We start from the raw sequence: 26,333 nt of genomic DNA on the forward strand, positions 1-26,333 counted from the left end.
ACCCCCGCGGCCGGATAGGAGGACACCTCACTGGCCCCTCCTCCGCGGACTCTCCCTAGGCCCCTGCCCCGAAAGGAGGAAATCTTGTCCTCAACCTGGCGAAACAGCGTCCTCGAGCCCATGCCTACGCTCCACTCCAAGGCCGCTCACACAGTGCCCTAAAAGACCCGACCTCGGTGGGCTAGAGGGATAAGGAGAAAAGGAGAAATGCAGGTGTGTGCTGCAACTGCTCGCGCCTGCGCGAAAACCCCTAGTCCGCCTCAGTTTCAGCCTGTTACAGGGCCTTCCTCCCTCCTACTTTTCCCCGCCCCCACCTGGAGACGTCACAAAGAGTGACGTATAAAGCGAACAATCACAGTCCGTCCCCTCATGAGCCAGTAGGGAGAGGGGAGGGAGGGGAGGGGGGAGGGGAAAGGACGGAAGGAGAAGGCTTCGGGGACGGGCTTGTCCCGGTCGCCCAATCAGAGAGCTCTGGGGAGGAGCGGGGCGGGGCCCGAGAAGAGGGTGGGGGGTGGGGCTAGGGAAAGGAATTAGAAGGCTGCGGGGAGGAGAGGGCGGGCTCCCAGAGATTAAAAGCAGCCAATCAGAGCGCGCCGGCTTCATTCGGAGCGCGGCGTGGGGCGTCGCCGCCGCCGCGCGCGCCGGGGGCTGGTTAAGGCCATGAAACAAAAGAAACCCTGAGAGGGGAGCCGCTGCCACCTCCAGCAGCCCGCCCCGCTGCCGTCCCCACCCACCCACCTAGTTACCTACCTCTGCCTCCTTCCTCTGCCCCTCCACCCCGCCCTCTCCAGTCTCCGGGCGGCCCTGGCGCTCCTCCGCCCGGGTCGCCAGCCCCGCCGCCTCCCCAGAGGAAAGGTGTTTGCGCGCTGAGCAGGGCCCGAGCCCTGTCCGCCATGGGGCTCGCCGCCCGCCGCGCCTGACCCGGCCGCCGCCGCCGCCGCCGCCATTGACAGCGCGCCGCCGCGATGCCGAGCGGCAGCTCCGCGGCCCTGGCCCTGGCGGCGGCCCCGGCCCCCCTGCCGCAGCCGCCGCCGCCGCCGCCGCTGCCGCCGCCCGCGGGCGGCCCGGAGCTGGAGGGGGACGGGCTCCTGCTGAGGGAGCGCCTGGCCGCGCTAGGCCTCGACGACCCCAGCCCGGCGGAGCCCGGTACCCCGGCGCTTCGGGCCGCGGCGGCGGCGGCGCAGGGCCAGGCCCGGCGGGCGGCGGGGCTGTCTCCGGAGGAGCGGGCTCCGCCCGGCCGGCCCGGGCCCCCGGAGGCGGCCGAGCTGGAGCTGGAGGAGGACGAGGAGGAGGAGGGGGAGGAAGCGGAGCTGGACGGAGACCTGCTGGAGGAGGAGGAGCTGGAGGAGGCAGAGGAGGAGGACCGACCGTCGCTGCTGCTGCTGTCGCCGCCCGCGGCCGCCGCCTCCCAGACCCAACCGATCCCGGGCGGGTCCCTGGGGTCGGTGCTGCTGCCCGCCGCCAGCTTCGATGCCCGGGAGGCGGCCGCGGCGGCCGCGGCGGCGGGGGTGCTCTACGGAGGGGACGATGCCCAGGGCATGATGGCGGCGATGCTGTCCCACGCCTACGGCCCCGGCGGCTGCGGGGCGGCGGCGGCGGCCGCCCTAAACGGGGAGCAGGCGGCCCTGCTCCGGAGGAAGAGCGTCAACACCACTGAGTGCGTCCCGGTGCCCAGCTCCGAGCATGTCGCCGAGATTGTCGGTCGCCAGGGTGAGTGCGGCAGGGAGGAGGGGAGTCCCCCTGGGCTTGGCCCCCGGGCGTGGGTGGGGAGACGAAAGAAAGGAGCTCCGGGCAGCAGCACTGAACCGGGCGAGTCCCCCGAGTCCATCGCGAAGGGGTCTGCGAGGACCCGTGGTCAGTGAGATGAGAAGCTGGGTCACCTTGCGAAAACCCACGGTATTCCGCTGGTTTTTGCGTGGTAGAAGGTGTTAAGTTTCTGGAGCCACCCAGTCCGGTGGTGTTCACTTTACTCGGGCTGTATTCGTGGAACAGTAGGCTGGCGTGGCACCAGAAACCTCAGTGAGGTGGTAAAAGGTCGGGATTCGGTGGATTCGGCGTTGTGCACGGAAAGCGGCGAGATTGCAAGTTTGCGCAGCCGACTGTCTTCTCAAAGGCACTCAGCTTTACCTTACGGCAGCTCGTTTCGGTGAAGAAATGGACAGAAATGGAGGCTTTGTATAAAGAGCTCGTTCGAGAGGGAAGGGAATGTTCAAGTGGTGGGTAAAACCATTACCCCTCTACCCCTCCGCTATTCAGAAACTTAGCTTTTGAAGAGCAGCCTAACTCTGTTGATCTTTTTGTATTCTCTTTTGATACATTTGAACCTTGGAAAAGGCACATTGGCTATCTTTTAGAACACTTGCATTGTACACGATGAAGAAAAAATGGACAGTAAGGTAATTGAGTTAAGGAACTTTATGCGTTTATACAGTTTTCAGTAAATTCTCTTCACTTGCCAGCACACCAGCACTGCAGACAGACTCCTCCCACATTGTTCAGACAAAGGACCTATGTCTCAGATTCCAGGAGTAGATTTGTGAAGGTGGGGGAAGGGGATGCCCAGAGTACCTCAGTATCCGACATTTTTAGGGAAGGTCCTCTGCACTTTAGCATAGCTTTTTCTCCTGTACTAAGGGAGTAAATATTACCCCCAGCCGCCTTGTTACAATGTAGCTTAGCCTGGTTGATGCATGTCTCTTTACTGTTAGGTTGAGAGCATTGTTGGGGTCAAATAAAGAGAAATAATGGCGCTGCTGCTTAAATGATCTCATCTTTCCCAAGTGGTCTAAAGTACACATAAATAAGAGGTCTGTAGAAATGGTGGTTTCAAATATCAGAGTTGGCTCATTTCTTACCTCTCAGATTTTAATAAGAAAAACCCATCTGAAATCTGGGTAAAGGAGATAGCTTATTCAGACTGCCTGATGACTGGTACTTTAAAGGCACAATTCAAAGCTGGTACCATTCAATTGAGAGTTTATGCCTATAGTTAGTAAATAAGATTCAGACGCCTTGTTTTTTGTTTGCTTTATTTGGTTGGGTTTTGAGAGGGGAGTTGTTTTTGCAATACTTATGATACTAATCCAGGAGAGCACTGCTTCACCTTACATAGCATAAAATTGTAATATCTCGGTTGAAAAGTCCAGAATGAGTTGGCCATTCAGTTAAGAACATCAAGGAATTGCTGTGTTTCAAGCCTCTGTTTTGCCAGGTGTTGAGTTTATGGCAGTTGGAAATGTGAGATTGATCCAGACAAACTTGCTGCTCTTAAAAAACTGTCTAATCAACTGTGGAATGGTACTAAATGAATGTGTAGTTAATGGCATTCTCCACAGTGTGTGACAAACAGTCATACATGGGAAAATATCAACCCGGGAGGGACTTGGAGAATGGATAGGACTTCAACAAATAGAGATGAAGAATGACTGAAGAACAATGTGAGGAAGTGTGGAGGGATAATAATCTGGATATAATTAGAAAGTTGTTGACTTTACTTGGGGTCTTAAAAGGGGTGCGTGTGGTTACAAAGGGGCTGAGAAGGTGTGCCTTCTGGCCAGAGTATGAAAAACCCTTAAAATGCTGTACTAGGATGGTGCTTCCTCAGCACAAGTTGCTTCAATGTGCTTATGGTGCCATTTGACGGTGAGAAAAGAACATTTACTTGCCAGTTTGAGGGACAAGATAATGAAATCTTTTGTATATTTAGTTTACTACAAATAATACAAACTTTTGTCTTCATCTGTATTGTACCCTTTAAAATACCAAAAAATGGTCCCTAATTGTACAAAATGTTGTCTTTATACAAATCCATTATTTAAAAGTAAACTGAATTCATTCCCAGCTTTTATTTTGTACCATCTATTAAAATAATTTAACATTTTATAATTTATTTAATAGCAAATGAGATAAAGTCTTTAGTTTTTCTGTGCTTATTGGGCTGTATTTATTGGTTAATAAGGAAATGTGGTTCTATTTATGTCTTAGGACATGGAGACAAATTGCTGACTATTCCTCTTAACACTTTATAGTTCCCAGAGTTAACAGTACTGTTACAAGTATGTCATCATCCTCTGTATTCTCTTAAGAGCCGAAAGTCTTGCCCCCCCTTTCCTGCCTCTAGTGGATCATTGGCCCCTTTGCTACCTCCACCCCTCCACCATAATAAAACAGGTGGAGTGTTTTGCCACTCCTGGAGGACAAGGCACCTTACAATGTTGGCATATTTTTGTTTTTAAAGATTTTGTTTATTTATTTGAGAGAGAGGGCGCACATGAGTGGGGAGGGGCGGAAGGAGAGGGAGGAAGAATCTGATGGACACTCCACACAGAGAATGGATCCCAGTGCGGGGCTGGGTCCTGTGACCAAAAGACTGTCTGGCACCTGAGCCAAGACCAAGACCTGAGTCAGACCCTTAACCCACTGAGTGAGCCACCCAGGCACCCCTGCACTTTAAAAGTGTGATAATTTGTCTTTTCTCTAAGTGAATAAAGAGGGCAAATCACTTAATTTACTTGTTTGCTTTGGATGAACTAAATTTTCATTCTAAAGAATTAATCGTTCTTGCCATTTTATTCATTACCTGAAGTTATAATTTTCTGTTTGCCATCTCTTAATTGGTTTTGGAAATAATTATGACACAGATGGAGACATTTCTGACTTCAGCTCTGAAGCAAAGGGTAGGACAAATGGAATTCTGAGTCATATAGACTAGAACTCATGTAAATGGCCTCTGGGTTCCAGTATCTGTCAAAGAAAAAAAAAACAGACAAACTGCTGCTTTTGATAGTGATGAAAGTTGGCAGTGTTGACCTCCTATATGTACCCCCCAGTAGCATATGGTCATTTGCAAATGTTAAATTGGCCCCTTCTTTTAAGCTTTGCATCTCATATTGAAACCAACCATACTGTAAAATAAAGCTAGGAACTAGGAGAGGCTTTTTGTATAATCATAGATGTTTTAGAATATGGACATTGAGGGTGAACCTGACAGCAGACTTAACTTATGTTAAATGTACTACCTGCAGGACACGTTCACAGTGGTTAACTAGAGGTTTAATTTAAGGCAGTGGATTTGGTTATAATTTGTACAGTCATTGATACCCAGTTGGACTAAAGTAGAACTCTATACCCATTCTTAACTACATTATAAGGAAATACTGAATGTCATAAATTCAATTGTTTTAAAAACTTGTACCTCAGGGTTTTATGTTACTGTTTAAACTTAATGTGGGTCTTTAGCTGTTTTCGTTAGTGACTTTATATATGTGTTTTCTAGTCTCTAGTCTGGAAAAGTCATCTTCAGCTTTTTCTTTTTTTTATTGTACACCTTGTCAAACAAATTAAGCTTGTACTCCCAATGTCTGAATATTAATGTATGAATGATACATATGTGCTACAAAACATGTAAAGAATTTAAAGAATGGGGTAAAAATGGAAATTGGAGTTCTAATTATTTTTTTCCTGCACTCCAGTTGAGTTTCTTGTACCTTACTTTGTCTGTCGCTGAACTAGACCCCTTTGGAAATTGTTTTTTTATTTATATTGACCTACTCTGTCTCCACTGATTCCCAGTGGTTTTTGTACACGGTCACTTTTTAAGTAATGAAGATGTTACAGTGTTTCAAGTTGTCATAAATGCATCCTTGTGACATTTTTCCCGTTTCATTAGGGTAGAACCACTCTTCAAGTTTTAACACAACTAAAATAAAGTGTACGCTTATTTGTGTATGTCTGTCTAACAGAAAAAGAGAAACTTGGGTCTTGCCGTACATAAATTCCCTGTTCAAGAAGAAGCACATTTTATGAGGACAGAATGTTTCAGAACAATGCTAAAATACGATGTCTTTTTTCTTTTATGGAGAAGGAGGGATTGTTGGCCTTCTCTTTGCCAGGTACTACAATCCTGCTAGGCCATGATCCCCATTTTACAGATATAGAAACTGGATGTCTGAAGACATGTTTTACATGTTTTGTAGCCTCTTCAAAAACTGGAACTTGCATTTAGACCAGTTTGACATCAAAGATTTAAGTTGCTGCTTCTGTATTCAAGCATCCTGCTCAGGAAGGTTAATGATATTTGGGTTAATTTCTGCCCTAATCATGAACTTTGGGATACTCTATTTCTAGTTTGGATAACTTAGTATCTTCACTCTCCAAATTAATTTACTTAATAAAATTTGCTATCTCTGCTATCCAGAAAGCACAGTTATCATCCTAATATTCTTATTCTCCTATGCCTAACTAAAAATTCTGTCATTTATAGTTTGGAAAGTGAATTTGTGTTATATACATGGTGGCTTTAAAAAGCAGATATTGTAAGTTCTAGGCTTTACAATTTAAATTTAGTTGATAACAGTTGTATTAGCTCTGGGACCATTGGGAAAGGTTCAGTGATATTGTTTTGCAAATGGGTGGGGAATCTACTGCCTGTTCTTCCTGCCTTATTCAGCTAATGACCTATTTTGATACACTAGAAGGAAATGGAAAATAAAGTAGTAATATAAGGGTGTATTTTCTACCCCCTGGTTACCAACAGTCTAAAAATGATCCAGGGTGTAAAGTATTTGGAAAGTGTTACTATGTTAGAGATTTCTCTTTAGAAATTTTTCAACAAAGTTTATGGGTTGAAATTCTGGGTAGCTCTTCTTACATCTTAAAGTTTTCAAGGGAAGAGGTAGCATTTAGTTATAAGATAGTGCTTAAAGCCTGCTTCCCCCTCTCTCTACCCCTGCCTTTTGCCTACTTGTGATCTCTTTGTGTCAAACAAATAAAATCTTAAAAAAAAAATTTTTTTAAGATCGTGCTTAATTTGTCGATTTAAAACATATTGAAGGATTTAATACTTTTGCCTTAAACTGAATACAAAAATGTAATGCATGTTTTAATCTAAAAACTGCCCCAGATTCCCTCAGTGTCTGCTCAACTGTGGTATATTGGAAAGAATCAGCAATCAGAAATTAAAATTCCTAAATTTGATTACTCTGTACCAATAATTCACTTTGTGATCTTGGACAAGTCACTCAAACTCCCTAGGCTTTAGATAACCTCCTCAGATGGATGTAATCTTACCTGTAATACCTCTGGACACTGAATGATATACAAATAAATTGAAACACCTGAAACTTTAAGTGATAAGTACATATTTTTGTTAAGTTAAATCTGAAACTAAGTTGAACCACTCATGTACTTTCTTGGCTTTAGCAGTTTCACACATTATATTCTTCTAATGCAAAAGAACTATACCCAACTGGTATCTGAATGTCTGTTGGCTACATGGCATTTCTGTGCAGATGGGTTTAAATTATGTTGTGATAACAAAGCCCAGCATCTCAATATTAAAACAATAAAGGTTTATTATTCTCAGGGACGCTGCTTATTTCAGTCATTCAGGACTTAGGCCAACACAGCGACCACCTTCTCAAGTGTTCGCTGGTCTTCCCTTCTCTCTGCCTGCCTCTCTGTCTACTTGTGATCTCTTTCTGTCAAATAAATAAATTAAATCTTTTTTTAAAAAAAAAAAAACAGCATGTCTTATTCCACTGTATAAGACATGCTGGTCTTTTTTTTTTTTTTTTTTTTTTAAGATTTTATTTATTTGATAGAGATCACAAGTAGACAGAGAAGGGGGAAGCAGCTCCCCGCTGAATAGAGAGCCCAATGCAGGGCTCGATCCCAGGACCCCGAGATCATGACCTGAGCCGAAGGCAAAGGCTTAACCCACTGAGCCACCCAGGAGCCCCAGGACATGCTGGTCTTTAAATGTTAAACCGGAAGTAGTAATTACATCTGCTCATATTTCATTAATCAGAGCAAGTCATCTGACCACACCTACCTTCAAGTAGGTGAGAAAGTCCATTACAACTGTGTGCCCACAGAAGAGAGCTAGAATATTAGTGAATGGCCATAATGACTACCGCAGTATTATTTTATGATCAAAAGAATTATTACAGAATTTTTAATGTTATTTACGCTATGTATAATTTGTAATTTAAAGTTGAATTCCCAATTGAAAAAAAGAGAAAAGTGTATTTTCAGTTTAAAGACTCCTTTAGAAAACTCCAAATAAATTATGGAAAATTTATTTTGAAACCCAACTGATTTTCAGGTAGATTCTAAAGTGATAGGTTTTTTATTATTATTAAACTGCATCTTAATGCCTCCCAGATGGCTTATATACCATAATTTGTGGCTTTAATTTTTTTTCCCATTCCACCGTATGGGGGTATCATATGGACATTTGTAAAGATTAAATCTGGCACTTAAACTTTTAAAATAAATTTCCAGTATTAGTGTTGCCAAGCCCAAGTTATACTAAATTGAATGTATGCACAGCCTAATGCTATTGGATTAGATCAAATCTTTATTCCATGACTGATTCTGAAAATTTTAAGTTGCACTGCATAACATTAGAACCTCTTTGATGCAACTGTTTGGGATTTAGGAACAATTCATTTGGGCATGGTTTGTTTCCTTTGTCCAGTAAGCAAAAACTGCAATTCAGTGTATGCAGGGAAGCCTGATTTGACTACAGTTAAAGTTGTATCATGGAATAATAAGACTAGGACTTAAAATACTAAAACTGACCTTTATATTACTGTTCCTTCTTCTGTAGCATTCTTCCCTTTGACTTCTACCTTTCAATCAATATCATTTTAGTATACTGTAGGAACAGACAATGGAGCCTGGGGTTAGAAAACTTGTTAGAGACTTGGTTTCATCATTTGTTGCTTGTGACCTTGGACAAATCAGTTAACCTTGCAGAGTCTCTATTCTTGTGGGAAAAACCTGTTCCATCAACTTGTTCTTCCTGGTCCCTTCCCATACCCCATTTGTTGTGGGGATCAAGTTTGAGATGATGTCATTAGTACAAACGCATGGCACAATTGAAAGTGTAGAGATAATAAACTATATATGGAGTAGGATAAAGTTTATACATTTTTTTTACTGCAAGGTTTGTACTCTGAGAAAATGCTAGTTGAAAACAAAAATTATCACATTGTAAAGTTTTCCCAGGGTATACCACTAACTAAAGGATGCACAGTGTATTTTTTTAAAGTTTACAAATGAATCTGATTCTATTATATGGTACCCAAACAGAAGTAATTCTAAGGTTTCTATTAACGTCCTCCAAAAGGGATAAACCTAATTTTAAAATCCCCAATAAGGAAATTTATTTGACCGTTCATCTCTAATTTACACCCTCTTCTAGGTGTTTCAGCTTTAGTGAAAGGCCAAATGTGAGCCCTTTTTTTAATTATTAACTATTTCAGTCCTCTTTTCTAAGTGAAAACAGAGGGGGCATTTTAAATTTAGTTTAAGAATCAAGTAGAAAAATGAGGCAGGTTGAGAGAACGGTATATTTAGGAGTCATCAGTTTATAATTCTGGGCTTCAGTTTCTTCGTGTATAAAATGAGATTGAGCTAGATTATTTCTTATAACGCTTACATTCTGATTTTTGTCCAAAAAGAATCCCTAAATCATGCAAAACTACACCAGATTTCAAATTCCCATTTAGGTTGACTTAAACATATCTCCTCCAAGTTTTGTACAATTTAAATACAAGTTTTATCTTTAGGAAGTAAATTCCTTAAGTGTTTTCAGCTTCCTATAGAAAATTGGTTTGTTTGTTTTTTAATGGTAAACCTTCAAGCGTGTGAGACAGTTTATCTCATCTGATGCATTCTCTGTTCCACCGTACACATAAGGAAACAGATCTATGGGGATATAAGTAACATACCCAGGGCCTCAAGCTAATAGAATTAAAGACTTCAACACTCATATCTCATTAAGTGGTAGAGCAAGCAGGCAAAGGCTCAGTAAGAATATAGAAGGTTTGAACACCACCAACAATATAAGAAAAGAGAATAAGAGATTGATATCTGTACATGAACATGTGTAGACATCAAATCCTTCTGTTGCTTGGAGCGATACAAGTTAGTGAGGACAAGCACTGAATTTTAGTCATCTTTGCATCCTTGGTGTCAGTTAAAGTACCTGAAGCAAAGTAAATACTTGCTGCTTATTTTATTCAACTGGATTATCGGATTAGATTTGCCATTATAATATTACTGTTTCAGTTTCCATATTACAGAAATTGGGATTTTCTTCTCTTACCTTAGTCCCCAAAAGGGCAGTAGACATGTACTTGACTGAAGGCATTAGATATCAATATGAATACTGATAACAACAGAACTAAAATCCTATAAATAAAGCTATTTGAAGTCCTGTCAGTGATATTTACAATGAGACTGTATTCTTCACAAATAATTTCAGAGGATTTTGACTAGAAGAGCTACAAGAACACTTGAACCTTAGAAAGGAAAGCTATTACTTGTATATTATGCATTTAGGCATAGTTTGCATTGCTAATCTAAACAGTTTATTTAAATTTTGAGTTCAGTTTGTGTACATAAGAAACACTGTTATTGGGATTTAGCTGATATTCATCGGTCTTTGAAGATACATTACTGAAATTGAGTTCCTGTAAAATTAAAGGAGCTTTTGAATAGTGTGTCTAGGCTAGCTCATGAAGAGAAGGACCACCCTCGTTCTAATATATCATGGAACATAAAATAATGTGTTTTCTGTGGTGCTTTTAGAGAAAAATTGTATGGAGTAGTAAGAGGAGTTTGGGGTTATTAAGACAATATGGGTTTGAGATCTGACTTTTCAGCTGGGAGATCTTGAGCAATTCAGTTAAAGTCTTTCCTGCCCTGCTTAAATCACTGTTATGAAGATTAAATGAGAATATATCTGGAAGAATTTGGAAAACTGGAAAGGGTGCTACAAATTTTTATTATTTTTTTTAAAGATTTTATTTATTTATTTGGCAGACAGAGATCACAAATAGGCAGAGGCAGGCAAAGAGAAAGGAAGGGAAGCAGGTTCCCTGCCGAGCAGAAAGCCCATGCGGGGCTCAATCCCAGGACCCAGGGATCATGACCTGAGCCGGAGGCAGAGGCTTTAACCTACTAAGCCAGCCAGGTGCCCCAAATTTTTAGTATTTCAAAGCTAAGGGTATTAGATCATTTTACTCAGGAAATAATTGAAGCAGTGTTTTGGGGGTGATTGGATATTCTGAAAGAGTACCCTTTGCTGAAATACCTACTTGAGTAATGGGCATAAGCATTTTTAATACATGATTTCATTTAATCCTCACAAAAACCAAGTGAAAGAAATAACTTCAATCAGTCTCACCCATGAAGGAGATAAAGGTTTAGTGACCTGCTAAAGTTCACAAAGCAGGTTAATAATGATCCAAAGTCTAATGTTCCCAACCATTACTCAACCTACCTTTCCTTGAGGAGAGGAAGAATAGGTGTGTGTGTGTGTGTGTGTGTGTGTGTGTGTGTGTGAAATAACATAGTATCTGATTGTCCCAAGTGCTTTTAAGACCAAAAGAGAAGCAGTGACAATATTTCCTGGGAGAAGGGGGACTTGGTCAAAAAATTTAAGCATTGGAAGGGACCTAGAGGTTGAATGTCCTAGCATTGAAGCTAGGAGTAGTTGGTGATAGATTAGAACCAAGGCCTACAGACAATCAGTTTTCTCCTTCCTACATCGTTTCCTTGCTTGCCTTAGAAGATTCATCTGCCATAGCCATAATAATAAGAGCCAGTACCGTTGTACCATATTATTGAGTTCATAGAGCCCTTCACATAGCCTCATCTTCTAAATGGCCATGCTTGTTACTCAAAGCTATAAGGTTTGGAGGGGAAGTACCAGGAGGAAATTTTCCATGTTATTTAGGGAAATATCTGAGAGAGATAGAAGAGAAACAAGATTTGTTTAGGAGATAATAAAGTCTAAGAAAAGGTAGGTTCTGGCTGCTTGATGGGAGAGAGTTGGTGAGGGGAAGATTTTAACGTCAAGCCAGGGAGTTCTAATTTTCTCAGAGGTAAAGAGCTACTCAGGGAGTATTATTTAGACAAAGTGTGTATGTTGTGTGTACATACACTGATACCCTAGTAGGATCCTTTTTCCTCAAAACAAAATAGTTGGGGGAAATTATTGAAGAAAGTTACATGCCAAGGATAACCCAAAGTTAAACACATAAGGCAGTTTTGGTGTTCGTAAGGGTTTTAACTTCTTCCAGTCACCTTATATGTAAGATGCATGTAATTTATGGAGTGACTGGAAAATACAGTGAATTTCTGGAAAACAAAATACTCTGTCAAAAATCAGCAACACTGATTTTTGGTGCCTGGGTGGCTCAGTCAGTTAAGCAGCTGCCTTCGGCTTGGGTCATGATCCCAGAGTCCTTGGATCGAGCCCCGCATCAGGCTCCCTGCCTAGTGGGGAGTTTGCTTCTCCCTCTCCCTCTGCCTGCTGCTCTGCCTACTTGTACTCTCTGTCAAATAAATAAATAAAATCTTTTAAAAAATCAGCAACACTTCCCATAACATTTGGAGCTACTGACTACTACTTTTAACCTATTCCATGATACCACCACCCCACCCCCCGCAAAAGAACACTTGGCATTGCAGCTCTGTGTACACCTATTTGGAACATGTTGAGCTTTGCATTGTTGGGTTGGGTTTTTTCGCCCTTTTTAAATGTTGATTGCAACCTACTAAATTAATATAGTAAACCATGCTCTGAGAAACACTGAAGATCCCATCATTTCAGTTCTTTTTCTTTTAACTCCTCTCCTAGCAGGGGAATCTCTCCCTCTTAATCACGGACACATTTGGTGGGAGAGGTTCTCTTTATCCTGAAAAAGCAAGACAGAACCTTTGCCGTTGCCAGGGAGTGCAGGGACCATAGAAAGAGGAAACGGATTCTTATACCAGGGATAAGTTGGAGACTTTTTTATTTGGGGAATTTACTTCCAAATCAAAATAAAATTATAACTATTAAAGTTGGTGCTATCCTAGTTCTTAACCTCTGCATATTCTGGTATACAGCTTGCCATAGGTTTGTTTTTGTCAGTAGCTATAAGAAAACAGTTATTAGAGCATCTGGATGGCTCAGTCATTTGAACCTCTGCTTTCTGCTCAGGTTGTGATCCCAGGATCCTGGGATCAGTTCTTAGTCAGGCTACCTGCTCAGCTGGGAGTCTGCTTCTCCCGCTGTCTGCCGTTCTCCTGCTTGTACCTGGTGCTCTCTATCTCTGCCAAATAAGTAAAATCTTAAAAAAAAAAAAAAAAAAAAAAAAAAAAAATTCTAGTCCTTACCTCTTAGAATTAAAAAGCCTTGTTCACATTTGAAGTTGTGATATCATTTGCCCTGCTGTTCATACAGTCTAAAATAAAATAGTATCAGCTCTAGCCAAAGACTGGTTAATATTCTAAGTCTAGTAAAATGTGTCATTTCTTTGTATTTTAAAAATTTTTTCTGATTTAATTATATTTCTTGGAAAAAGCTAATGCATTTGTGTGGTTCAAAATTATAAAAAATTAGAGTGTAAAGGGAAATTAAGTCTCCCTCCTACCCTGTCCCCCTAAATCAACCAGTTTTATGACTGCATTGTATTCCATTATATAGCTATACTGACCACATGCTAATACAAACAATTAAGTAATATAATACAAGGTCATTTTGCACCTGTGCAAGTATTTCTACAGAATCAATTCTATGAGTGGGATTGTAGGGGCAGAAGGATTCATGCAGTTGTAATTTTGATAAATAATGCAAAGTGCCGTCAGGCCATTCATACTCTCAGCAGCTAAATATGAAGGTCCTTTTCCCTGTTCTTACTAGCTCTGGCTTTGATACTGGATAGTCTTAGAGGTGGAAAAAGGTACCTCAGTTCATGTGAAAATGGGAATTTCATGGTCCATATTTCCTTTTCTATGAGCTGTTTCTTTTCTTTTCTTTTTTGTTTTGTTTTGTTTTAAGATTTTATTTGACAGAGAGAGAGATCACAAGTAGGCAGAGAGGCAGGCAGAGGGAGAGGGGGAAGTAGGCTGTCTGCTGAGCAGAGAGCCCGATGCAGGGCTCGATCCCAGGATCCTGGGATCATGACCTGAGCTGAAGGCAGAGCCTTAACCCACTGAGCCACCTCCATGCCCTGAGCTGTTTCTTTTGATGTGCAGTCTGATTTATCTGTACTCTTAAGGCTTATGAGTTTTTTGCCCCTCTGAGATTATAAATTCTTCCATGATTTTTTTAAATATCTTAGACTTTTCAGATTGAAAGTCAATCTAAAATACTTCAAAAAGCTTTTTAACCTTCCTCACTTGTAAAATAATAAAACAAGTTTGTTTTCTCTTTAGTTTGTGTTGCCTATTTAGAACTCTCCCTATTCAAATTGTCCCCAACTTTAGAATATATATAGTCTAGAAATCATGTGTTAGTTGTTTGAAATTCATAATATGTATGTTCCTATAGAAACAGTATTATGGTTAATGAGGTTTCCTATAGTCCTAATCTGATTTGAGGGTAGTGTGTGGTCGGTATTATGGAGGGCACGTGTTGCATGGAGCACTGGTGTGGTGCATAAACAATGAATGCTGGAACACTGAAAAGAAATAAAATAAAATGGGAAAAAAATCTTTCTTACAAAATTTAGGAGAGAGAACAGATATATTCTTCTGTTTTTGTTGTTAGTGGCTTAAAGGGGTTGACTCAGCCATCTTCCCAATTACCTTCACCCTTATCTGCAAAACTTAGAGACACTGTCTTTGGGGCAGAATTGGCCTCTTCCTCTCCCATCTCAGAAGTGGTTTCTGGGGCACCTGCGTGGCTCAGTGGGTTAAGCCTCTGCCTTCGGCTCAGATCATGATCTCAGGGTCCTGGGATCCAGCCTCACATCGAGCCCCACATCGGGCTCTCTGCTTGTCAGGGAACTGCTTCCTCCTCTCTCTCTGCCTGCCTCTCTGCCTACTTGTGATCTCTGTCTGTCAAATAAATAAATCAAATCTTTAAAAAAAAAAAAAGAAGAAGAAGTGGTTTCTGCTCAGAATGTTTGTCTTCTGTTCTTCCTATTGAGCCAATTATTAAACACCTCTTTGTGAGTACCAGCCATAGGCCAGAGAGTGTTTTGTGTACCTTTAGGCATATTTTCTTAGTTAAAAATACACCTATTAGGTATTAAACAAAAAGTATTCTACTAAGGTCAGCTGACAGTTGCTTATAGTCACAAGTATTTATTTGGAGAACTTTACGCGGTTCAACTTTCTAGTGGTCAGTATTAGTGTGAGTTGAGAGGAGATAACCCCAGACCCTTTTGTTCTTTCTCCCTGTGCTTAATAGAAATTGCCCAGTGCTTTTCTGCAGGATGAACAGGACCTTCTTCGTTAGAAATGTGATGTTAGCACACCTTCTTGTTAAGTTGTAGCCCAGAGTATCTGAATAATAACAATAACTGCCCTGGATGTATAGGGTAAACAGTTAGTTACTGGTTGACGTTAGCCTTTCAGAATTTCTTAGGCAGCTCTCTATCAATCACGTGTCTATTGGCCTATCGGAAGTACTCTCAGTTCACAGCCCCAAGCGACACCTTCCGTGTTGAATTGAGAGAGTCTCCTGAAGATTCAGATTCTGTATAAATAAGTAGATATAAAAGTTTTGGGGCGCCTGGCTGGCTCAGTGGGTTAAAGCCTCTGCCTTCAGCTCAGGTCATGATCCCGGGGTCCTGGGATCGTGCCCCGTGTCTGGCTCTTTGCTCAGCATGGAGCCTGCTTCTCTTCCTCTCTCTACCGGCCTCTTTGCCTACTTGTGATCTCTGTCACATAAATAAATAAAATCTTTTTTAAAAAAAAAAAGATATAAAAGTTTTATTGCTCTCATCTTCTAACTCACTTTCTGTTTTGGAGCAAAAGCAATAACACTATCGTATAGTTAAAAGTTACACCATCAACTTAATCTTGTAGTTCATTATAGAAGTAAATTTACAGCAGCACTCTTAGTAGTTAAAACTTCTGAGTTTTATAGTAGCATAAATTCAACTCATTGTAATAATTTCCTGATAGCCCACAAGCCACCACTCTCCCCTCGGCCCTTCTTACCTCATCCAGTTGTATATTAAGTGCTTTCCTTGCAGTTTTGCACCAAGTCTTCTCAGTGAATATAACCTCACATTCAAGTAAACCTGACGCTAGAAGTGTTTTCATAATAATTACCTAGGATCCAGCAGTGAGGAAAAAAGCCATTTATTTCTTTGTAAGTTTTACATTTTGTTGGAAGGTGGAATAGGTCTGGGTTAAGATACATAAGTCTAGTGGTAGGTTGAATAAAGTTGTGTTGAATGTGTTATAATTGAAGTTAGCATAATCAACTTCTTTTAACAAAGTTGCATTAGCAGTATGGGGCTATTATAAGAGAGTCTTGAAGAGCTCAGCAAAAAAAGCTTAGCTGCAAAGCAATATGTATAAGAAAGACCCAGTGTTCTTATGCAGAAATCAGCACATGCCCTTTGGGCACCCCAAAGGCCTATACTGCCCAGTGGTTTGGGGAATGTTTAGGAAGGGAGCACAAAGCAGTCTTGAGGGATAGGAACCTTCACAGAGGATGAGACATCTAAACTAAAATCTGTATGGCCAGCAGGAATTAAGCAAGTAGAAGTGGGAGTAAAGAGCCAAGGACAAAGGAGCATTGTAGTCATGGAAGCAAGGAAACATGGATAGAAGTTTAATATGGTAGAAACTCATGGCAGAGTTTAAGAAGTGAGGAAGGGGAGGACGTGCCCGAGTGGCTCACTGGCTTAAGCATCTGCCTTTGGCTCAGGTCATGATCCTAGGGCCCTGGGAAGGAGCCCTGGCCTGCATGGATCTCCCTGCTTAGCAAGGAGTGTGCTTGGTCCTCTGCCCCTCCCTTACCCCATGTGCCAGTTCTCTCTCTCTCTCTCTCTCTTTCTCTCTCTCTCTCAAATAAGTCTTTAAAAAAAGAAGAAGAAGAAGTGAGGAAGGAGGAGAAAAGGAGACCAGTGAAGACAAGCATCTAGAGAGAGGTAGCCCAGTCCCAGGTAAAGGGGGCTTTGTGTGCCGCCTTGTTTGGACTTTATCCTTATGGTTAAAGGGAGCCGCTAATGCGCTTTATGCAAAGAAGTGATGATGTGATCTATGTTTTATTTAGAAACCATCATTTGACTTAAATGACTGTAGAGAATGGGTGGGAGTAAGGTGGGCCTGGAAGCAAGGGGACTTGGGGAAGGGTGCAGTTATGCAGGTTAGAAACGATATATATGAAGACCTAGGTTTTTTGTTTTGTTTTGTTTTTAAGACTTAGTTTTTATACACTGTAAGTTTATTGGGGGCAAAAGGGGGGGGAGGAAATTTTTAAGAAAAAGATCACCCAAAATGTGACATGTGTCTTTAAGAGCACCTTCATTTTAAGGAACCTAGGAATAACATAGGACATATTCATGAGGACAGATCTGTTCTAGCAAGCTTCACATTAAGATCTTTGAAAAGTATAATCCCAGAGTCCTATGCCTTAGTTGTGTATTTGACATTTTAAGTTACACTTTGAAGCCCTCTAATCTCACATCATTGGCACTGGTAATAGGTGATTACTCTAAAAGTTGAAAGAATTATGGATGGTTATGAATATGCATCTCAGATATTTTATTTTAACTTAAATGCACTTGGGATTTGGGCCAAAGGCTTTTATTTGAGAATGGGTTTGCCAATCTGAGTAGTCTTTTAATAAAAGGACATGCAGTGCCCATGTTCCATACAATGTTCAATATGTTTCTTTTGAGTTTAGCAGGAATTTTACAGTGAATGCAGAGTCATTCTGTGTTAGTTTCTTACCCCAGGCCTTTACAGTTGTCTCACCCATACATAATTCAGCAACACCCTTTTTTTTCTTTAAGGTACACATCTTTTACTGAGAGTTTCTTTTCTTTTCTTTTTAAGATTTTATTTATTTATTTGAGACAGAGAGAGAGCATTAACAGGGGGAGTGGCAGAGGGACAAGCAGACTCCCTGCCAAGCAGGGAGCCCGGACCCAGGGCTGATTCCCCAGGACCCTGCAATCATGACCTGAGCTGAAGTCATATGCTTAACTGACTGAGCCACCCAGGCAGCCCTTTATTGAAATTTTCAAAAAATAATCAGCTTCATTTTCATACAAGCATAGTGTCTTTATGCATTCATATTGCACTGATTTATGTCAAAGTTAATTTAGTTAATGCATGAGTAGGACTAGTATAACCAGATATGAGGATAGCTTAGCCTCAAATTCAGTTGATGGAGCAGATGTGAGATGGCCTTTGAGCCATGAGGATTGTGCTCATCATGGGTTTTATAGAGTGGAGAGTGATGTGAAAATACGACAACTAGGTGAAGTCGGTTAAACAACTTCTGTCTTAGAGTTGTGCGAAATTTCTGAGGTTCTCAGACTGACAGAAAGACCATAGGTTTTGAAGTTAGAGTAGGTTTAACTGTTCTTGTAAGCTTCATTTTCCTTAGCAATAAAAGGAGTGCAGTAACCTAGTTCTTAGGGTTATTGTATAGCTTGAATGAGACAATAGCTATTTAGTGTCTTACATGTGCACTAGTGGTTTTTCTTTGCCACCAACATCCTGCAAGGAAGTTATTTTATTACTGTTCTGAAAGTCAGACCTGCATATGGTACGGCTTGCCTGTACAGAGTATTCCGCGCATTGTTTGCAGCGACTTATAACAAGAAGGAGACAACAGGCGTGACTTTTAAGATCTCCCACTCGAGGTGCCGCCGCTTCTAAGTGAAAGGCCAGCAGACAGGTATACCTGAGGATGGGGGAGCATTTGTGGAGCTGGGAAAGCTTTCTCGTGATCTAGTGACAGGTTTTCATGATAAAGAAAAAAACTGCCCAGAAGCAGACATTTAGCTTGAAAGGAGCTTTCTGTGATCTGTCTTTATCAGTATTACTGACATAGATGTTGATTCTTACGAAATATTTTCTTTCTAACAGGTTGTAAAATTAAAGCACTGAGAGCCAAGACAAACACGTATATCAAGACACCTGTTCGTGGTGAAGAGCCCATTTTTGTCGTCACTGGACGGAAAGAAGATGTTGCCATGGCCAAAAGAGAAATTCTCTCAGCTGCAGAGCACTTCTCCATGATCCGTGCGTCTCGAAACAAAAATGGCCCTGCCCTGGGAGGGTTGTCATGTAGTCCAAATCTGCCAGGTCAAACCACCGTTCAAGTGAGGGTCCCCTATCGTGTGGTAGGATTGGTCGTTGGGCCCAAAGGAGCAACTATTAAGAGAATTCAGCAGCAGACCCACACATACATAGTAACTCCAAGCAGAGATAAAGAGCCTGTCTTCGAAGTGACAGGGATGCCCGAAAATGTTGACCGAGCACGAGAAGAAATAGAAATGCATATCGCCATGCGTACAGGAAACTATATTGAACTCAATGAAGAAAATGATTTCCATTACAACGGTACCGACGTAAGCTTTGAAGGTGGCACTCTTGGCTCTGCGTGGCTCTCCTCCAATCCTGTTCCTCCCAGCCGCGCAAGAATGATATCCAATTATCGAAATGATAGTTCCAGTTCTCTGGGAAGTGGTTCCACAGATTCCTACTTTGGAAGCAATAGGCTGGCTGACTTTAGTCCAACAAGCCCGTTTAGCACAGGAAACTTTTGGTTTGGAGATACACTACCATCTGTAGGCTCAGAAGATCTTGCAGTTGACTCTCCTGCCTTTGACTCTTTACCAACATCTGCTCAAACTATCTGGACTCCGTTTGAACCAGTTAACCCACTCTCTGGCTTTGGGAGTGATCCCTCTGGTAACATGAAGACTCAGCGTAGAGGAAGTCAGCCATCTACTCCTCGTCTGTCTCCTACATTTCCTGAGAGCATTGAACACCCACTTGCTCGGAGGGTTAGGAGCGACCCACCTAGTACAGGCAACCATGTTGGCCTTCCAATATACATCCCTGCTTTTTCTAATGGTACCAATAGTTACTCCTCTTCCAATGGCGGTTCCACCTCTAGCTCACCTCCAGAATCAAGACGAAAGCACGATTGTGTGATTTGCTTTGAGAATGAAGTTATTGCTGCCCTAGTTCCGTGTGGCCACAACCTCTTCTGCATGGAATGTGCCAACAAGATCTGTGAAAAGAGAACGCCATCATGTCCAGTTTGCCAGACAGCTGTTACTCAGGCAATCCAAATTCACTCTTAACTATATATATATACATAAATACTATATCTCTATATGGACTCGTAAAGGCATGGGTATAATGGTACCCCCAGTAAACTTCCTAATGAATTCTTATGACTGTTATCAGGCTTTATTGGGATTAGGCTAAAGTTGTTAGTAAACTTATAAAAGGCTGCTATGGTAACACTAAACCTAAGTGGTCTCTTGTCTATTAGTTTGGTTTGAATTATTAATACTATCCTGTAGACCCAGAGACATAGCTTGTTTAAGAATCGTTAAAACTGAAGTTCAGCTTGGCTGAGTGAAGATAATCATAGGTTGTGTGAGCCTATGAGAAAAGTTTATACGTCTAGATTTCACAACAATGGGTCCCAAAGCCTAGCCACATTAAGAGTTTATGGAGGGTACTTGGCATTACAGATGATTCAGACACTTCCAGTGCTGCCTTCTTTACACTGCCAGTTTTGACAAAACAGGTTCGTTTTTTATTTTACAACAACTTATGCCTAATTCTGCAGGATTGCAAGTAACTTTTTAATGCATTGTGATTACTTATTGGTAATAATAGGGCTGATGGCAGTTTACTCGATCACTGGTTATAATTTGGGACAAAAACTGCTACATTGACCTTCATCTCGCCCAGAACGCTCACGGCTGGTATGATCAGTGGATCAGGAATGCAATTGTGTCGATTGTGAATTCCTACCCATTGCCTGCCTCGGTGAATGTGGAAATGGCCACCTGGGTTTTCCCATTTCAGGAAGGGCTTTGGGATGCACCTATATTGGCTAATAATTGAGGATGCGAACATTCCATTCATTAGTCTGATCAAGCTGTTGATTAATTTTTAGACTATAGATCAAAATGTGAAACATTTTATGTTCAATCCATATTTGTCTTGCACATTATAAATATATTTTTATTTTTTAGTAATTTAGGGGAGGGGGAGGGAAAGAGGGATAATAATGCCCTTAGCATAATTTACAAAAGCAGCTGTGATGACCTTCAATCAGTTTACTTCATTTCAAAACTATTTCCAATCACAAGGAAAGATTTCTTTAAGATACACTTTTACATTTCACCTGTGGATGTCTATAACTTCATCCTCAGTATGTTCCCAAATCTGTGCTGGCATTGAAAGGACAAAACAATATACTGGTGGGTTTTTCTACTAATTATTTTTTGAAGCGTTATTTTCCCAAAACAAAAGAGCTTTTTTTCTCAATATAACAAAAAATTGAAAATCCTATGTGTATTGAATAGTAAATAGACAAATTTTATTTTTTATTTCCACTTGAAGAGTTACATTTCGTATAAAAGTTTACAAATAACGGTTTTTATTTTGATTTTTTCAGTATAAAAATTGCCTTGATGGCATATTATGATGTAATGCTAATTGCTTGTAGGATAGTTAAATGTCAGTATTGAAACCTAATCTTTAGCTGCCGTCTTGTAGATATGAACGAATGTTCACCAAGCATGTATTTTGTATTTTGTTGCATTGTACACTGCAACTAATAAGCCAAGGAAACGACATATATTAGGTGCGTGTACTGTTTCTAAAAACCACAAACTAAGAATGATAAATTATCAATATAGTTTAGTATTTGCTAATTTTACTACACTCTTTTGTTATGTATATGTAGGGAAGTCATAGGGATTATAAATTCAATTTGAGTAAAGTTTAAAACCATATATTTTATGATAAAGGGCCTTTAACTTAAGATGGCCAAAGCACTGATATTATATATTTGCTGTAAAGAGAATTATAAGAGTTTTATTTTTCTGATATTAAAAGTTACTTAATAAAGACTTGTTTCCATTAACTTGAATGTATTCTCCTTGGTGTTTTTCATGCGATCATGGGTTTAGGCTGGAAGGTAGCCATTAGCCAGAATCGAACATTTTCTTTTACGTTTCCCCTCTCCCAAGCCAGTTCCCTGTGTCCATTCCTAGAGTGATTTCTTTTTTCAGTGTGTTCTTAGAGTGTTAACTGTGTCGCTTACGCTCCCTCCAAATTTAGCTTTTTCTTTGAGTATTTTTCATTATAGGGAAATTAGAGATTTAGCTAGTTTTGGGTTGTTCCGCTGCTTGCTTGTGTAGTCGACCACGATTACTATTATCCTAACTGTAAATAATAACTTTTTACATATTGATGTTAAAATCCTGAATCCATCCAGACTCTACTCAGTTTCTATCCTTTGTTACAGGTTTTTGTCTTTTTAATCACTAAATCTAGAAGATGAATTTCTTTCTAATATGAAGGTACACATTTTTAAACTTTCAGTCAGGAAGTACCTTCTGAAAGGTTAGTGGTTGATGAAAATATTACTCCATTAATGAAATGATTTGATACTGATTGGAGTAAATTCCTGCCATTTGTTACAAAGCAAGAATAAAGATCTTTCTAAGATGTTCTAAAGAAACCAAAATTCTGTTCATTCTTAGAGATATTACACAGTCACAGTGAGTCTTTTCATGGTAGGTGTTGGACAGAAATTCTTCAGCCGCACTAGAAAACTGGAGAACAGAGATTTGATGATGGGTAAGATCAGTGCCCTAGGATTGTTTTGTGAGCTTTAGGATTAACCTCCACAAGCATGAAGGAGAAATGTTTGGGTGTGGTACAGGACTGTGGTCTGGCCCCTCTGATTCCGTTTTTCTTTCCGCCATTTCGGTGACCCACAATTAGTTACTTTCCAGCCGGGAGGCAGATGACCTCTGTAGCCTACCACAGCCTCACAACACCTGTGTCCTAACCCTCACTTCGTCTCCTGTAGGCATTTCTCTATCATAACAAGAAGAAGGGTGATATTTTGAGCGAGAGAGACCACATTTACATAACTTTTGTTTTACAGCATATTGTTGTCAGTGTTTTATCATTCTTGTTAATCTACTGTGTCTAATTTATAAATCAACTTTATCATAGGTATGCAGGTATAGGGGAAAACAGTACGTTTAGGGTTCGGTACTAATCGTGGTTTCAGGGATCCACTGGGGGTCTTGGAACATCCTCCTCAGACAAAGGAACAGAATGCTATACTTCTACGACTCCCAGCATAGACTAAACAACCAACGAATATGAATTTCTAGTACCTCATATAAGGTCAAGATCTTTCAGAGGACCTTACAAATAATCTACTTTGGAGACTTTCCTTGCCAGAGGAAGCCAAAGCTGTCTGAAAATGTTAGCAAAACTGAGAAGCACTTATCCAAGTTCTAAGTCTAGAACTGCCTTTCCTCGGTGTTTGCATTCATTTTCTTGCGTAGGGAAGGACAGGGAGAGAGGCTCTAGGAAACCTGTGCACCTGCCTTTATCAGGGAATTGCTACCAGTCGTGGGTCTGCAGTGTGAATGGTTAAGGAGGGAAACATTACATGTTTTCCCCACTATCTGAAGTTAAATGTTCTGTAAAACCCGTTGTAAGCTGGAAAGTCATAAGGAAGCAGTTAAAAAGTGTAAATCCTCCTCTGAGGTGTTTTGCTTAACAAAACGGGTAGTAAACTGGGGCTATCATAAAAGCAAAGTGGAGCAAAGCAAGCTGTTGGATAGCAGAGGTAATCATCTTCCATTTTCCCGGCCTCGGAGGGCTGGTGCCGGGCTGAAAGCACTTGGTTTGGCTGGTAGCTCAGGTATGATGGCACGTTGATCTCTCTATACTGGATCTTAACGAAAGAATTCCATTGCAAAGCAGGTTTTTATCAAGAATAAAGAGGGCTAGGGGCGCCTGAGTGGCTCAGTGGGTTAAGCCTCTGCCTTCTGCTCAGGTCATGATCCCAGGGCCCTGGGATCGAGCCCCACATCGGGCTCTCTGTTCTGCGGGGAGCCTGCTTCCTCCTCTCTCTGCCTGCCTCTCTGCCTACTTGTGATCTGTCAAATAAATAAAGTCTTTAAAAAGGAAAAAGAAGGCTAGAATAATCAGGTTTTGAAAATAGGTACAGGCATGTTCCTACACTTCAAAATTTTTAAATTTATTTCTTAATATGTAATATTTGTTTCATGGGTACAGGTCTGTGATTCATCAGTCTTAACACCCAGCGCTCACCATAACACATACCCTCCCCAGTTATTCTTATCAGTGGCTCCCTTAGCATGAAAACCAGACGGTGGGTTCTCAACATAGTACCAACTCCACCCCTCCATTCCCGGTCCCGCTTAAATTTCTACTTCTATCATTCCAAAACTTTTTGTAAATAAGCGAGACTAGGGGTGTTTATACTATATAGTGAACATCTTTTTCATGACTGTATACTTCCACAACAGAAGTCAGCTGCAGTAAACTTGTTTGATGGCTATTCTATACCCTCCCGTTTCCTGATAGTGATTGAGTAACTGGGCAGTGGGGCACTGATGAATTCGGAAGGGACATTGAAAAACCTACTGAGACTGCATTTAATAAAGATTAAGAATAGGTGGTTTCTTGGGGCGCCTGGGTGGCTCAGTCAGTTAAGGGTCTGACTCTTGATTTTGGCTCAGGTCATGATCTCGGTCAGGAGATGGAGAGCCTGCTTAAGATGTTCTCTCTGCCCCTCCCCAACCAAAGGAGACTAGCTGTTTTCTTTCAACTGCCATACTTTCCTTCTTGGATATCTTAGAGTAATTATTCCCTTTAAAGGATCTTCAAGCTGACCATGAGAAATAATTGAAAACATGAAAGAATTAAATATTCTTGCCCACTTGGGATTTTCCATGCTCCTTTTGTATTAATGTTTATCTCCTTTTACATTTTAAAGGTAACATTTATACACCAATGCAGGAGACCTTCCTTAGAAAAAAACATTTAGATACTTTAAATAGTAGGTAGAGTTCACCAATGAGAGGTGGGAATTGGTAGGCCAAAGAGGAAAACAGCTGAAGAGAAACCATAGATCTCTAGCCCTTCTGGGTGTTCTGGAAAGGTCTCCTGGAAGACAGAGGTGTTGAAACCTGATGCCTTTGTGTTTTAAAATTATAAATCTTAAATCTCTCTAAGTTACATAAATAACTTATTAAACATGAAAGTCTTGAGAAGGACCTATGAGGAGCCCCTGGGTGGCTCAGTGGGTTAAGTCTCTGCCTTCAGCTCAGGTCATGATCTCAGGGTCCTGGGATCGAGCCCCGCATTCACATCGGGCTCTCTGCTCAGCAGGGAGCCTGCTTCTCCTTCTCCCTCTGCCTGCCTCTCTGCCTACTTGTGATCTCTGTCTATCAAATAAATAAAATCCTTTAAAAAAAAAAAAAAAAGAAGGACCTATGATATTCAGCTGAATATACAACAAAAAACTGAAAAGAACTGGCTTGGTACTAAGAACCTTGCTAGTTTGAAATGGGAAAGGAAGGCCAAAGATTATATAAATTTTTGTTCAGTGCCTACCAGCGCATTTCAGTGTTTACCCAAAGTCTCTAGCAGTGTTATGCATAATTTACTGCATACATTAATATTGAACATCAAGATGGGGAAGGTCAGTCTCACCATCTTAAAGGCTGCACAAAATCTCAAAATATAGGTATGACCGACCTATGCCCCAGCGACAGATGGAGGGGCTGTTAAATTAGAATGCTCTTGGATAAGTCAACAGTAGTTAGCCTCTACTAATTGAAACATGAGAAGGCTTTTAAAATGTGATTCTGGCACTGTAAGAATGCAATAATTAGTATTTAAAACCAGGAAATAAATGTTGGTATTTCCCTTTCAAAGCACCAAGGCTCGTATCTTCCATGACATTTCCCAAGATCAAAAGCAAACAGTGGAACTTTTGACATTTTCTGTTGCTGCAATTTTAGGGGAATTACCAAGACATCATAACAAGTGACCTGAATGGAGTAGTGATTTCAGGACTACCTGAGTCATAGATGTAATGTGCTGAAATCGGGAAACCAGGCATTGTACTTTAAAGACGGATTTACAACTAGACAAATAAGATTTCAAAAAAGATTGGTAGCTTGTGGATTTTGCTAATGCTGATGATGTATGTGTAAATGACCTTTATTTAAAGTCTTCGAGGTTCACTGTTGGGTGACAGAAGAATATGATTAATAGAGTTAATAAGAAATAGCCATGCCTATTAATTATTAAGACATGGTTAATACCACTTGTGAAGAAAAGTCTTCTGAAAGTAAGACTTTAAAACCACAGAGAAAAACAGGAAAGATGGACTAATTCATTTCTTCCATGTTGGTAGAGTCTGCAAGAACTTGCTGGAAATAATTTTAAGAATTGCGTATGTGTGAAAATAATTGTGTGGGTGTCTGAAAGCCGCTCTTAAAGCTACTTGCTTAAAACAGTCTGTACTACTACCTCAGCTG

At 41.0% G+C, this 26,333-nt stretch overlaps 1 protein-coding gene across 1 annotated transcript; it reads left to right on the forward strand.

Moving 5' to 3' along the window:
• Window positions 1–834: 834 nt before the first annotated feature.
• On the forward strand, window positions 835–21,880 carry MEX3C (mex-3 RNA binding family member C). Its single transcript, XM_082698874.1, has 2 exons — window positions 835–1,710; window positions 18,844–21,880. Exons 1-2 carry the CDS (start codon window positions 966–968, stop codon window positions 20,067–20,069), a joined length of 1,971 nt encoding a protein of 656 aa, XP_082555000.1. The 5' UTR covers window positions 835–965; the 3' UTR covers window positions 20,070–21,880.
• The last annotated feature ends 4,453 nt before the right edge of the window (window positions 21,881–26,333 follow it).

Source organism: Mustela nivalis (assembly GCF_964662115.1).
Source record: "Mustela nivalis genome assembly, chromosome: 14".
NCBI classification, from domain to species: Eukaryota; Metazoa; Chordata; class Mammalia; order Carnivora; family Mustelidae; genus Mustela; species Mustela nivalis.

Coding starts and splice junctions, on each gene's coding strand:
- MEX3C (XM_082698874.1), top strand. CDS start 966: ATGCCGAGCGGCAGCTCCGCGGCCCTGGCCCTGGCGGCGGCCCCGGCC. Junction 1,711..18,843: donor CGAGATTGTCGGTCGCCAGG/GTGAGTGCGGCA, acceptor TCTTTCTAACAG/GTTGTAAAATTAAAGCACTG.